Source organism: Alligator mississippiensis, chromosome 5, assembly GCF_030867095.1.
Source record: "Alligator mississippiensis isolate rAllMis1 chromosome 5, rAllMis1, whole genome shotgun sequence".
Lineage (NCBI taxonomy): Eukaryota > Metazoa > Chordata > Crocodylia > Alligatoridae > Alligator > Alligator mississippiensis.
In genome coordinates this window covers 92562044-92578006 of record NC_081828.1, presented here as the reverse complement: position 1 = coordinate 92578006, position 15963 = coordinate 92562044, and the positions used below count along the sequence as shown (strand labels likewise).

General features: G+C 40.8%; 1 protein-coding gene across 1 annotated transcript in view; it reads right to left on the bottom strand.

The window, feature by feature from the left end:
- The window catches only part of ZPBP (zona pellucida binding protein), a 59050-nt gene extending 46187 nt beyond the window's left edge, over positions 1 to 12863 (bottom strand). Inside the window, exons 1-3 of the mRNA XM_059728593.1 lie at positions 12787 to 12863; positions 10700 to 10757; positions 4100 to 4180 (exon numbers count right to left, since the gene is read on the bottom strand). Coding sequence (XP_059584576.1) covers positions 4100 to 4130 — 31 coding nt within the window. The 5' untranslated portion in view covers positions 4131 to 4180; positions 10700 to 10757; positions 12787 to 12863. The remainder of the gene's footprint in view (positions 1 to 4099; positions 4181 to 10699; positions 10758 to 12786) is intronic.
- Positions 12864 to 15963: the final 3100 nt, after the last annotated feature.

The window sequence follows — 15963 nt, the reverse complement described above, 5'->3', positions numbered from 1 at the left end:
AGTGTAGCTTTTTGCTTAGTGGAGATCAAGACAGTGCCCATCAGTTATTATAATCTCACACAATAGAATCAGCCACCTACTATTAGAATCAAAACCCCAGAACCAAATGCCAAAAGCATTGTATAATATGCTTTTTCAGCTGTGTAACCCTAACCCTGCCCTGTTACTAGGGGTGGTGGGGAGTCTAAGCAGCCCCACACCTGGAAGGACTTGTGAAAGCTAGGGAACCATATCCTGGGATGTAGCGAGTCTCCCCACAAGGGAGCCTGCACAGGTGTGGCGAGTGAGAGAGAGTTAGTCACCTGGGCCCACAAGTGGAAGGATAAAAGATGCTGAAAGCAGCCTCAAAGGGCTGCACCTACTTGGAGCAGGTTGCCTGTAGCTGCCGTGGGTTAAGCAGCCACTGGGAGGGCCAAAGGGAGGAGAGTAGGGCTCTCTTCTGTTCATTTGTTTGTTTGTTTGCTTGCTTGCTTGCTTGGTTTGTTTTGTTTGCACAAGCCAGTAGGCTCTGCAAAACCTTTGAAAGATAAGAGACAACCAGAAGTTGAAGCCTGGGAGAACTCCTGGAAGACAGCTAAGTGATAGTTTATTTGTTTAACTTCATTTGTTTGTTTTCCTTTGCTGACAAGCCTGGGGTGGCCTGGCTGCAGCAGAAGCAATCGCCAAGGACCTACTGTTCAGGGCCCAAGCCAGCAGCAAAAATTAAATTGGTCAGCTCTATCAGCTTGACCAACATACCCTGCTGTGGTCTGCCCAGAATCTCCCACAGCAGCTTACAAACTGCTTATTAGCATGTCTATTTTAACAGCATATGCTTTACACAGAAATAGATGCTTGTTAGAATCGAAGCCTTAAGATACTTCAACATTGGCAGTGAAGAATTACTTTAACATTGATCTAAACAAAATGCCATATGCTTTCTGTGAAAAACAGGAAAGATGGACTTCATGTTTTAATTAAAAATAATGGCAGACATTTCTCCCCCACCAAATACAGAGTTCATATTGAGTTTTAAAGTTAGGCCCTTTCTAGCAAGGTGCATCTCCAGACTGTATTTTATAACATGTATTAAGTTAAGGCCCAACTGCTCCATGGAGGTAATGCAATCAGGAGAGGACTCCAGTGCAGTGCAGAGGTGGGGGCCTGATAAAGCTGTCTGTCCGGCTCCTAGCCTCCTTACTAAACCAGAGCCTTGAACAGGCAAGGCTCCAGTGTGGTAAGAAGGCTGTGAGCCAGATAAACAGTTGTTTGTGGGGTTCCCACTCAACCCCCCACTCCAATGGAGATTTGCTGGTTCAAGTCTTCGGTGTTGCATGGGGGCTGGGACAGGCTCTCATGCTCTGCTATGCTGGTGTTGCTTCCAGACCTGACACAGCACCAGAGCCTTGAACTTGAAAAGTTCCAAGGCTGAGACTGAGAATCAGCCCTGGGATATTACCAGACGTGGTTCAAGACCCTGTGTAGTACGACAATCTATATTTAGATCCTAGTAAACATTACTGTACAACTGATCAGCAAAGTTGAATTAATGCTTGCTTACTGGGATCTAAATATAACATGTGCTAAATATAATATGTAACAAGGAACATCTCTGTGGCTCACTTGCTATATTCTTATTCCACAGATTAACATGTGTCACTGTTACTACTCATGGCATCATTAACACTTGAATCATACCAGGGCCCAAAACTTCAAAGTGGCCCAAACACCATGCAACTGGCTTTTCTTTATTCTTCTCAGGTTTGTCTCTAACTAGACATTCTGTCCAAAACCTGAAATACTTTCCCAACAAAGGTCATTAATGAAATTTTTCTGAAACTAAAATTGTTTGTAACACACACTTACATAATTTTAAATAATTCCCAACCAGGCTGTTTTTCTGATCTTCAGCCCATAAACTATTCTGAAAAAATCCCCAATGCTGACTCCCTTTAGACCAGTCTGGATTATAGCAGTGCTTTGCAAAGAGGTGTGACTATCTTATTACAGCTGGATGAAGGATTTTGTTTCTGGCTCCTTTGGGCCCTTGACAGATATTTACTTAAAGGCACAATGGGATTGGGAATCGGATCCCATACTCGTACCAGCCATGCATGTGTTGCATGGTAGGTGTAAGTGCTAGGATTGGAGAACATATCCCAATCACACCAGTTCTGCCAGTGTACAGGGAGCTTGGGCTCACAATCCCAGGCTCCCCCTGCACCAGCAGGTTGGGTGCCTGACAACCAGCTGATTGCCAGCTAGCTCCAGGGACTGTGGGGCCATTCCAGCCCATCTGTAGTCCCCAGAGCTGGCCTAGAGTCAGCTGATTGTCAGACTGGGACTGCCTCCGGGCTTGAGCACCACAGCCATCCCAATCTCCCATCCACTGGCAGGGACCACCCTAGGATTCAAACTGTGGGGTGGTCCCTGCTGGCTGATAAGCAGCTGATCAGGACAGCCCAGGGTTCAAGCCCCAGGTCCACCTCAATCTGACACTAGCTGGCAGGGATACCCTTGGGGCTTGAGTCCCACATCCATCCCCACCAGCTGATCAGGACTAGCCTTGAGCTTGAGCTCTGAAGTAGTCCCTGCATGGCATGCCATATGTTCAAATTATGGTGCCATGCAAACCAGCCACAAAGATATTGTGTGTTTTTTCAAGTAATACCTTTGTGGCTTGTTTGTGATTTTGGCACTAAAAATTTTGTGTATATGTGGCCAGTTGCTATTCCTAGTGCAATTAACACCTTAATTATGCCAGAAACATAAAATGTGCCAGGGGCCTAACTTTTAGTCATACATATATATAATTGTTATTATAAGAATATCCAACAATATTTAATTTTATTTTAAAATATGTTATAAATAGACTTGGTAATGACTGTGCTGTTAGCTAATCACAGTTGGGGGCAGGGCATTGATGGGGAAATTGTGGAGGTGAATTGCATTAGGTATATTCCATTACAATTTGTGGTGAATTCCACTATTCCTATAATTTATTTGTATAAACCTAAGTTAAGATGGGGTGATCAGTATGAAATTGGTGGTAGACAGTTGCTAACATAAGTACTACACAACACCAAGGAATAGGCTGGAATAGCATATTTCAGATTTTTTTCAACATTTGGTTTATTACATGGTAATGGAAATCAATAACTATATTTTAGAGTTATCTGGATGTCACTGAAACGCACATGTAATGTTTATTATTTTAACAAAAATTTTGTTGGAATATAACAGACACTGAAGTCCAAATGCCACATGTATAGAAAAAGTTTGATGTTTCATGTTCTGTAACTTCAGAGAGAGCAGTTTTTCAAAGCTGTTGCAGGACACTGGGTATCTGATATACCAATTTTTCTCTTGAAGAAAGACCCTTGTAGTTAAATTATGACTGGTTCTGCATAGGTTCAAAAACCTTGCTCCCATTATCTCTGCATGGACACTAGGCCTATACTTTAAACAGTTGCAGCTGGCTCTTTGGATGGGTTATATGAATCACAGCAACAGTGTAATGCTACCTACAGAACTAGGTTATCCAAAAGATAGGGGCTGAGCATTGTAAGAATATGACCTTCAAACTATTTTGTAATAATCCACCCAGCTGGCCTAACCCTGTGAGGAAAGCGTTCTGTAACCCAGTAAAGAGTGGTAGACTTTCTAGTCCACTGTTCATCCTCTGAGTCCTTGGAGAAACACTAGCTGTTATCCCTGAACACATCATGTGGCATACTATGACCTTTATACCATATAACATATGGGAGAAAAATTCTTTTGAACGATGTTCTGATGAAGCTTCTCTAATAGAAAACAAATGTTCTACTTTTTCAAGCATTTTAAAGTACTGTCACTGAAAAATCATTTTATTATATTTTACTGAAACATTTCACCAATATCACTTTAAACAACAACTATGACGAAGAACAAAGTTTATCAATTAAGAATGTTACATACTAAAAGGAAAGATATTAAGAGTGAGTAAATGGAGCAGTTCATAGCTGTAATCAATTTACAGTTTGCATATTGTGGTCTTGAGTGAGCCTGATAGCACAATGACAAAACCATTTATAAAAGTGACAGTTTACACAATTAACATTAAAATTTAAAATATGAATACCAGGAAATGTAGTTGATCCCACTATTTTCATGTCCTTGGATTTTTCATTGATACTTCTTGAGAACCTCTCTGAAGAATTAACTGTTAAAATATAAAATATATTCTGATATTAAAGCAGAGACTTAAAATTACCAAGAAAGCAAGCACTGAGCTACAGGTTAATGTAAAAGCTTCCAAGATTTGTTCACCAATAGATAGGAGGCACTCTTTTTATAAGTTCTTGTATAAAAGTAACCCTCCATTAAGGCAATCTGAATGAAATGAACAAGACAATGATATAGACATCTTTACTCTGAATGACATAAGCACATACTTAACATTTAAGTACATTCTTACATATTACACAGGAGCACAGTATGAATAATAAGTTTTGGAAATGAAATGCCACTAAATTCAGAAAAGTTATAGACGGGTGCCTCCAATTTAAAATTGTATTCTAGGTGAAACTCTTCTCTCTCCTGTCTTTCAATCAAGCTAGTTCTGTGCTGCCTAAAAAAAATCAGCAAGCAAGCAAAATGCCCAAGAATACAGGAGAGCCAATCCCACTTTTCTCGGTTGCCATGCTGAGTACAACAGCATCAACTGCAGAGAAAATTCTACTCTCTCCCTTCAGCCATGGGGTAGAGCAGACTCAGTACAGATAAAATAGTTTTTTAGAGGCTAGCTCTCAAACTAGTAAGTGTATACTGATCATGTACTATTCTATTCTTAAGTTCATTTGAATAAAGAAAAGACTGACACAAATCCTGGAGTTCTTAAAGGACCCAGATTTTAATTAATTTTAGGTCATAAACTAATAGACCTACTTGTAAATTCTCAGAAAATCATAATATACTTAAATACTCAGTGTAAGTCTCTAAAGAGGATATAGTACATATATCTAACAAAGAGACTAACTTTAAATATAAAACTGAACTTGACTGTATATATGGAGTTACTATTAGTCTCCCTCCATGAAGCATGCCACGTAGGATAGGAAGCTCTTAAAATTTCTGAGTGACAGGTCTTTTGGAATCTCTTAAACTCTGTGTTTAAATATCACACTTATTGTTGGATGATTTCTTAATGCTGGATCAATATTGAGTCTTAACTTTCCCTTCAGAGCTAAAATCAGGCTTATTAAAGTTATTTTAATTTGTCTACATTCTGGATTACAAAAGAGAGACTCAAATTTCATGAGAATTGCACAGGTATGAAAAACACTTTGGAAAGAGAAGGAATTTAAAATAAGTCATTCTAGTTCAAATCAGACAATACTGTCTCTTGCATATTTCCTGAAAGAGTTTCAGAATGTTATCATTATTGTCTCCACCCACTGTTTGAAAACAGCATACCCTACAATGATGTAAGGCAGTGGTGCCCAAATTTTTTGTTGTGTGGCCAGGATGGGTGGTGTCAGGTTCATCTATGGGCAAATCCAGTTGATAGGCTTGATCTAGCACATGAGGCCAGCATGGCAAAGACCTAATCCAGTTGCGGGGAGGAGAGGGGTGCAGTCTTCCCCCCACACACATGAGGATTGGGGTCAGAGATGGAACTGCAGCAGCCTCAATCTGGATGCACAGGGGGTTGTGGGGAGTGAAGAGCAGCCCAGCCCTGATCTGGATGCACAAGGGAGGGAGACAGTGGTGATGGCACCCCCCCAATTTGGGCATGGGGGTGGTGTTGGGGGGGGGGGCAGGGGACAGAGGAGCAACCTGGCCCCGATCCTCATGGGGGGGGGGGAGGGGAGGCAGATCACCCCTGATTGAGAAGTTTGGAGGGGGGAGGGGCAGGGAGCAAACTGGCCCCGATCCAGACATGTGAGGGGGGTGGGGATGAGGACAGAAGCAACTCTGCACAATCCAGACAGGTTGAGGTGAGCCCAGACCTAATCCAAGCACTGCAATGGCCAGGGTGAGGCTGGATCTAGCCATGCGGAGCTTCTACCACTCTTCCACCACCAAATTTCCCAATGCATGAGGATACCCACAGGCTGGATGGCATGGCTCTATGGGTCAAATCGGACCCACAGGCCAAGGATTGTACACCCTGATATAAGGCAACATATTGTAATTTTGCAAAGCATTTGGGAACTTGTTAAAGAAGCTACAGAAATTAGTAGTAATAAGAATATGAAGATCAACCAAAAAAAAAGTATAGAAAAATATCAAAACTATAAATATCATTAATCATGATTATATTATCATTCGTGTGTCTATGTATATGTGTGTCTGTAGATGTATATGTGTATTATGTTGGTTCCTTTTTCTAACAGTTTACCATTAAGAGCCAACATTAAAACAGTTTAAATATGCAACACTGTAACAACATATACCAATCTGTACTGTATAATTTGGCCACAATACTTGTAAAATAGAAGTACTGATGAAGGAAAATGGTCATGGTATTGAGGCACCTGTCTGAGAAATATGAGACATGAGTTTATTTCCCATCTTTACCTTTCCTGTGACAGCAGGCAAGTCACTTTGGGCTAAATTCTATTTCACTTTTACCACACTTAAGTAGAACTTATCAAGCAACAATTTTTAACACTCATACTCTGTTTAAATTTATGCTTATCATGCATTTCCCTTCTGAAATCTAGCTGCAGATAAACCTGGGGTTTAGAAGGCAGCAGAATACTCTTCTACCTTTTAACTCAATAAGCTGGGAAACTAGCTCAGAGAGCAAGAGATGCAGTTTGTAGCCCCAACTGACCCAAAAGAAATTTGAACCTGTTATCTCCCACTTCCCAACAAAATGCTCTAAACACCTGGCCACTAGCTAGGTATTACACCCAATAATCTCCAACTCTCCTATTGAACCTGGCCCACTGGAGTCAGGGGGAGTAAAACAAGCCAGAGTGAATGTGGATTATTAAAATGTTTGCTGCTCCATACAAGAAGGGCAACTTAGGTCCTGGCCTATGTCCCATTATTCCACTTCTGTTTATCCCTCTTAGCCAATCAATAGTAAGGCAAGATACAGTGGGCCAGCTTCAAGAGAAGTGCTGGAGAATGACTTAGGTAATGTATAGCCTATGGCCTCATAGCTACAGCATTTTACTAGGAAACTGGAGATGTAAATTCAAACCTCCCCTGGATGAGGATAGCCTTGAATCTGGATTTCCCATTCCCTGGATAAATTCCCCTATGCTACTACTCCACTTTACTTCCAGCAGACACACACGCAGGACAATCCTATTCCAGCACAGATTAAAATAGAATCTAAATTGTGTAAGTGACAAAAAATTGCTGTTACATGGCTGCATACTTGCTGCTTAAGCATGTAAGTATAAAATAGGACTCAGATGCTTCAGATTCTGATCTATTTAATAAGGCTAGTAATACTTCTCTACTTCATAAGCTGGCTGTCAAGATTTGGGGTAACTAAGACCCTGCAGTGACACGGTGGCAAGATAATTACAGGTAAATAACAATAGCGGAACTGTATGAACAGATAAGACATGGTCATGCAGTAAATAACGAACAGTCTTGAGTCAATATTTTTCATTAAAATTTGGGGGTAACAGAAAAGAGCCAGATTTAAAGTTGGTGCTTATCAGCAGATGTTTTGACCTCAGTGAAATTATGCCAATTTATATCAACTGAAATTCCCACCCAGAGACTACACAGATTTTTTTATTTATTTTTTTTAATTCTTTTTACCTCTGATCTATAAAGCATAATCCAGACAGGAGCAGCCCCAGCTGGCAGGGGGTCCAGAGCATCAGCCTGCCAGCACGAGGCTGCTCCAACCCAGCTCAACATGTTGCGGATGGGCTGGCCTAAAACACAATATTGCTCCAAAGTAGGGCTAGCCAGCTGGTAGCCCCCTGCATTGAAGCACCCTCGTGCCCCAGCCAGCCGCATCTGCGTCTACACGTGCATCGCTGCAGAGTAAAAAAAGAAAAAAAAAAAAAAAAACAACAAAAAAACAAAACCCCAAAAAACACTCTGCAGCAGGGCAGTACTTGTGAACACAAGTACTACCCTTCTGCAGGGTTAGTTTCTTTTGACCTAACATGAGGCATTTAATATGGAGCTAATTAGTCTACTCAGCAGTCTTGTGTAGCCTACTCTACATCTTGTGTAAACATGCCCAGGAAAAATTGGATCATCTTGAGGAATGGAGCATTAAAATGGTATGACGTTTATCAGTATGAAGTCCAAAATAATACACTTGGGACTTTGGCTTTAAGACTGGGTGCACAGACTGGTGATAACTGAGAAAGAGGCACCTATGTGTATTTGTCATTCACAGGATGTTCTGAGTTGACAGTGTAATGAAAGACAAATGCAATCAAAAGATATAATAGGCTGACTACATTCTGTAGTGACAAGGAGGTATTTGGTACCATTGTATAAGACATTGATAAGACCCCCTTTAAAATACTGTTGCCAGTTGTGGTCACCAATGTTCCATAACAGTGAACTTAAACTGGACTGGGTTCAAAGAAATGCCACTACTGTGGTTAAGGGAACTGAAGACCTTTCGTTATCACAGTAGTTTAAAGGAACTTGGCTTGTTTGGTTTAGCAAAAGACCGATTCGATTATTGTTTACAAGTACATCTGTAGGTTGATATTAAGTGAGGTGAAGACATTTTTAAGCTGAAAGACATCAGCATAGGATCAAATGACTATAAAATGGTTAAGGATAAATTTAAATTGAAAATTAAAATAGGATTTCTCTCCGTCAGAGGAATGAAGTTTGGTCTTCTAAGCCAAATAGTGGCAGCAAAAAACCCGAGTCATTTGAAACTTGAACTTGATATTATGGAACATGGTAGACATCCAGTTATCTATGCTTCATGGCTTTTGTTGGCCACCACAAATGCAGCTGACTTCTGAGGGTGGTGTCTGGGCTTCACCTTCCTCTAAAGCATTCAGACATCAGTCACACCTAAGGCTCCAGCAATGATCCTGCTGGTACCCAGAAAATTGGAGAATCCAATCACCCACTAGGGTCAAGAAGTACTTTTCCCCTCCCCTAGATCAGGTTGGCAAGTGCGGTGTGTTTGGGCCAGTAGTTAGCCTCCTTGGTAGGACAGCGCATGGTCCTTTTCTTAGGATCTTCTGAGCGTATATTAGCCAATGATTTCCATGTAATTACAGTAACAGTACCCTCATCTTTCCACTTCTACCTACTGCATGTTATAGGGCATTCTGTGCGTTTCTGGTATTGTAATTGTGTTCAAACTTTGAAATGACCATTTCGGGGATTCCTTGGGTAATTTAATTGCCTGTGAAAGTATAGGACTGGACCTGATGATCCAAGGGACCTCTTTGTTTCCTCCCTAATGTTTTACAGGATGCCATGTTGATTTAAGTGCCTTAAATAAAAAGTAAAAACTTAGGATAAAAAAATACTGAGCAATATATTGCTATGATCACGTATCTGTCAAAAGCTACTAAAAGTCATACAATGAAAGTTTTAAACATGTATTGCTAAAATGATAAAACAACAGAAATTGAAAGCCTGAAACCTAATATACTGTATTAATAATGGAACACTTCTAAACTGCTTCAGCAATAAAGCTGGTGAAAAATATTTCTATAATATCTTTAACCCAGAGATGGAGCTCTTGAACCACTAATAGAAAAAGAACTGAAGAAAGTAGGTATTGGTAGTAGGTTACTGCAAGGAGATACGAGGACGCACACAATTTCTACAATTATTTTCTGTTCTAGCTCAAAGACAGAAAATCTAGACCAAAAGAACCACTATGAAACCATATGCTGTAATTTAAAAATTAACCTGAACTTTTGTTCCTTCAGTTGTCTGCAGTACAGCTTAGTCATTTTAATGTCCAAGTATGTGATTGTGCCTACTTGTGAAGCCTAGGCTCACATATTGCATGCCTCTTTTGACAACATCTGAGCCATATTTGTTTTAAAGTGTTGTCCCCAGATTTTTTCAGGAATCCTAGTTTACTTGAATTCTTCTTCACACCTCCTAACATCTATGCACCCAGAGACCCTTCTTATACTAGTCTCTAGCAATCAATCCTCTTTCTACTCTAACTTTGTTCTGAACAGACCATATGTTAAATTTAACTGGAGAAAGTATGAAACAGAAGTAACAAGGTTGTGAAGTACTACAAAAAGGGCAAAGGTGAAGTAGGAGATGGTGAAGGACAGGATTCAAAATCTGTCATTTTTATCTTTAAATTGCTTATTAGTATCTCTTCCTCATTAGCGTAACTCCTGAAAGACGGAGACGTTTTTAAATGTTATCTCTTCTTAAAAGATGAAATGGAAGTTCAGAAACAATTAATTAAAGGAGCCTAGTTGCCTTATAAAACCTTTAGGATATCTCCTGTACAACAGAAACACGCAGGTCCAGATTCTTTACTGCTTTGCATACAATGTTATAGAAAAAGGTATATGCAGCACCTTTTCAAAATGTGTCAAAAGCAGAGCTACTGATCCTACCCACAGGGAAGCTGTTGTATTGCTTTTTCCATATGCACTTAAAACATAATTTAGGAAAACTGTTTCAACCTGATAAACCTGCTAATTAAGGTTCTGACCCAGTAGAATATGCCAGCATTCTCCTCTGGTAGATTTAAAACTTTCTGGTATTTTGCACAGGTGTAAATATTACACAAACATACATGCCAGAGGTTTATAGACTTGTTTTTGAGTTCTTCTCTGGAGTTGGAAATTTGATTCCTAAAAAAAAAAAAAAAAGTAACTTACAGATTCCCTGCTCGTACTTTGCAGAACAGGGTGCATGAAAACTGCACACCTCCACAACACTTCCTCCATACCCTCTCTGCCTCAAAGACACCAGAGCTACAGTGCTGCTGACAGTTGCTGTCTGTGCAACCTTGGGATTGGGGGATTTTGTATCGCCAAGGAAGAATCTATCCCAGTACATATTAACTGGATGGGTCAAACATTCACTGAAGAGGGAATCCCCACAGAGCTGAAAGAAAGAAACGTAATGAATGCACGATGAACTACATCTCTTGTCCAGATTTAACCTGTCCCAAATCAGTGATGTCCTTTTCCAGGGAACAGGGACAATGATATGCATGCTCTCCAATGAGACCACAACTGTGTTTAAAAGACCAAAAAGAGTACAATGATTAAAAACCAGTTACATAATGTAACCCCAACAAATTTATTTAAAATTTTTCATTAATTTGACACTCAGAATGAAGATTAAAATAGTAAATTTAATCATCTTTAAAATATTTCACCAAAAGATTACAATTGATCTGAAAATGTTATTGCTAGGAAATAGGCTTTACAATGAGCTTTGAATAATTGTATTGGCTAATAAAATAATGTATTGCTACACTGTTCATTTGGCATAATTTAAATGAATGTATATAGCAAAGAAAGTTCTACAAATGATGGGAAGTCTTGGCATAAGACCAAATTGAGTTCTTATGGTAACTGCTGCTGTTCTTAAGTAATTAACTTCTGAAATAATTACTGCAAAGAGATATCTGCAGCCAAGAATTGTACAAAAACAAGGCTGCTGACTTAGACTTTGTTTCACTTAATCAAACTTACATTTAAGTATGTCCCTTGTTTTCAGATATTTAAATTACAATTGACATTTGTAAGCTGCCTGCTGAGGGAAACTGCTCGGCTAAAATTTTGTCATAGAAGTCTTATTGCTAGAAATATAAAAAGTCTGTGGGGGAAGGGGGAAAATTGGAGGCTGGATTGCAGCTTTTTAAAACTGCATTAATAACAGTTTAACAATGGTAAAATAATTACCAATTTTTTTTTAATTATGCCTTGACCTTTCTCTTCTGACTATTAAACCCACTGCTAATGCAGTGTGTAGACAAGGTTAGAGTACATTGCATGACACTACAACAAAGCCACTGTTCCAGATGCCATCACTTTCTAATGAAAGAACTCTCCCCTTCCCTTTCCTCCCCACCCCCCAATGCCTCAAACAGGCCAAATGTAATGGAGTTATTTTTAAAGACCCCCCCCCCTCCAGTTCAAAGAAGACACTGTGGACTCTACATGAGATGCTGAGTGCAGTTGTTACTGCATGGTCATTTAGTACTTGCATATATGATTACCAAAGGACTGTAAGTGTGCCCAGTGGTGTCCCCGCATGGCTTTGTGGTAACACTGACTGCGCAGCAGCTCGTTACTACTGCACAGTAATGTTACGTCATGCTTCATGACACATGATGCTGCTGTGCAGTAGTAACGAGCTGCTGCACAGCCTTGGGTAGAGGAAAGGGTACCATTTTAGCAACTGACTGACTACGTATAGCTTTCCAGTTTAACTTGGGAGAGCAGAAACTCATCCTTTCAGCACTCACTTAGCTCCCAAAAAGCCTTCCGTTATGAATCAAAGAGTGGGGAAGGAATGAGACGTCTATTAAAATGGCGGTGTTTCCTTAGCTTTAGAAGGAAATGGATCCAGGCAAGAGCAGGCCTGGCACTGCAAATATCATGAGTACCTGGAGGGGGGTCTGAGGATCACACCTTCGGTTGAATAAGCCTGTGGTCAATTCCCGAGTCAAGAATAGCTCAGAACTGCCCTGCGCTGCCCTGCCCTCGATGAAGGGCCGGTGCAGGGCAGGGCAGACCCATCCCCCAGGGTCCTGCAGCCGGACCCCGCCCAAACTGGTGGGTGACTGTGACGTCACCACCACCAGAGAGCAGCAGCAGCGCCGGCGCCTCTCAGTGCTCCGACCCCGCCCCGGGGAGGGGCTCCTACCTGCGGGTGCGGCCTGCAGCAGGAAGGCGAGGAGGAGCGCGGCGAGGCGGACTGCTGGGGAGGGAGCCGCAGGCGCTCCCCGGCCCCGCGTCCAGCCCACCGGGTGAGACATGGCGCGCCGCCCTGCAGGTTCGTTAGCTGCCTCGAACCCCGGCAGCTGGCGTCACCATGGTAATGGGGCGGGGCTGCGCCGCGTGCAGGCGCGTGTTGAAGCGCGGGGTGATGTTGCGCATGCGCATTCGGCTGGGCCCGGCAGGCAGCGGATTGGTTGCGCTCCGACTCCCCGCCTGAGTGGAGCGTGCCTCGCCCAGGAGCGCCCCGACCCCCCGCTGCGGCTCAGAGCTGTTGGGAGGGAGGTCAGCAAGAGCAAAGACCCTGAGGGGTAGCCCCACCTGCCCGGGTACTTAGGAGTTTGCAGAGAGGGGTGCAAGGGCTGCCGTACACCTGCATGACCGTCTATAAGCCCGCAGGGTTTTTTCCCCTTAAAAGGAAGCCAGAGGCTTTTCCTAACGTGCCCAGAGCTCAGGACTCTGCTCTTCACTTTCAGATCAAAGCAAAATCTCCTATATCATCGTTGGACCCTGCATTCATCTACTGTGCCCTAGATGGGTGTTTCTCAACCAGTAGGTCGCAACCCAAAAGTGGGTCACAAGAATATATGAAAAGGTCACGAACACACTTAAAAAAATGGGTCAACAAACTTTAAAAATGGATTTTTCTTTAAAGAAGAAAATCATTGGCAACCGGGGCTTTACTCTTGCAGGCTGGCAGAGTTACCCTGTGTCCCACACATGGGGCAGCAGGTCGGGAGGGAGGGACACTGGGTCTAAAATCAGACTTGATCAAGTTATTTTAATTTGTCTATTCTATATTAAAGTAGCAATAATCAAATTTCATGAGAAGTGAACAAGTCTGAAAGAAACAGCATTTAAAATTAGTCATTCTAGTTCAAGTCAAACAAGACTTTCCCTTGCATGCTTTCTGAAAAAGAGAAAATATGTGAAGGATGATTGTAAGCATTCTTGTTGTTTCTGCTTTTCAGAACTTTCTGGTTTTTGTCTCCGCCCGCTGTTTAAAAAGACCATAACACTACAATGATGAAGGACAAGGTATTGTAGTTCTGCAAAGCATTTGGGAATATGTCAAAGAAGCTACAGAAATTGAATAGTAATAAGTGAAAAGATCAACAGAGAAGAAAGTATAGAAAAAATATCAAAACACTATCATTAATATTGGTTATATTAATGTACTATATATGTTAATATGTTAGTTCCTTTTTCTAAAACACTTTACCATTAGGAACCATCACTTAGAGTGTTACACATTAATGTAAATATGTGTTAAGGGCTCTTAAAACAGGAGTGTCCACACGTTAGGGCAGGGAAATGTGTTAAGGACCCTCTGAGCAGCTTAGAGAGAACCCTCTTCCTCTTCCATCAAGGATTATCTCTTAACTGGTTTTGGGCAGCTCATGTTGCAGTCACGTGACTATTCCACAAGCCCCAAACCAGTTGGGATCAGTCCTTCAGCATCCCAGGAGGTGCTGCTCCCAGCTACTCTATCTTTACCCACAGTGACCTGTAGTCAAAAAAAGGAGTGAAAACTAAAAGTTGGCATTTTCCAAAAGGCGCTTTGAGGCTAACAAGGGGCCTGTTGCATCTAAAAAAGTTGAGAGCTGCTGGTCTAATTTAGTGTAGCTGTGTTTTGAAAAGAAACTGTACAAAAAGGCCCCTTGTTACTTAGCAGATAAGCTCCTTGTGCATCGTCAGGGTAAAGGTTTGTCTCAAAAGTCCAAAGGTAAACACATTTTTACTCTTCTACATTTTAAAGAGCCAATGCAAGAATATTGAGGCTTGATAGAGCTGTGCATTCTTATCTTTTTTGTGCATTATCAGCAGTATTGGTTATTAAGTTCTAACCATTTACACCTTAGAAAATTCTAATTTGCAACTCTGGAAGCTAGAAAAGCTTGTTTTCTAATTAAAACTTAGATGCATATCATATGGAAATCATTGAGACACAACAAATGTGGCATTTTAAATGTCATATTACAGAGAAGAATCACATTTATGAACATTTGCTCCATAACTTGAAGGAACAAAAATGTTGGCAAATGTAAAGTGAATGTAAGATGTGTCAGAAAGATTTCTGTTTTTTCACCAATTTCTGTTTTTCACCACTTTTCTATAAAAGGTCTCAAAAATTGCCTTTTCATCCCTTTCCAGGCATGAAACCATGGGCTAATTTCTTACCAGTAAAGAAAGAAGCTTTACATTAAATTTTCTTTTTCCCATGGTAGACTTTCTCCCATGGGTTCATTAAGAATGTGAATTTCAAAAAAGGTTTGTCATCATTTGATCAGACTGTTTGTTTCTGATTGTGATTTCACATCAGTGCTAAGAGTAACTGAGTTCAGTTAACTTACGACTTTGTGAAACCATTGTAAACCAAAGGACAGCTAGAACCTGTTTTTCTAACTTCAGCTGTTCTGTGGTAACTGTCCCTAGGTCCACAACTATCCTGTGGTAAGTGAAAGCTAAACCAGGGCAATTTATCCTTCTTTCTTTTAAACTCAGTTAAAAACAACTAGTAAAAGTCTAGAGATAAGCAGTCATATTTTGTAGGGTGGAAATGTTTAATATTTACGGTCAATATGGCTTATTAACTGTAAATAATATTAACCCCTGATTTTTATTTTTTTTTCTATTTGATAAACCTTGTATCACTTAAAACAATTTATGGGTCTATTCTTGTCACTTCTTGTCTAAATTTCAGTTGTGTAGGTACTTTATATATAAAAATCCTAATTTGTTTTTGGGTAATCTGAAAGCATATTATGGAGTAAGTAGCTGATTGTGTTTCCTCTAGGTATCAGGTTATGATGATTACACAGTTACAAGTTGCATTGTGTGTTAGTGTTCCGCTGTTGCCAAGCAACAAACAGACTTTTTGCTCATCTGACAGCTTCATTCTTTCTCTGGCTTCCTTTTTTGCTCTTTTACAGGGAAGAATTCACCTTTTAAACTAGTGTTTTGGCTTTTAGGGTTTATCTGAAGTGTTTTTTGGTGGATGCACTCCTATTTACTGTGCCTTATTGGACAGGATTTCAGAAAGTGAGAAGTAAGATAAAGTCGATCCTTTAATTTGCTGTCAGCTAAGGGGGTAAAGAGAATGACC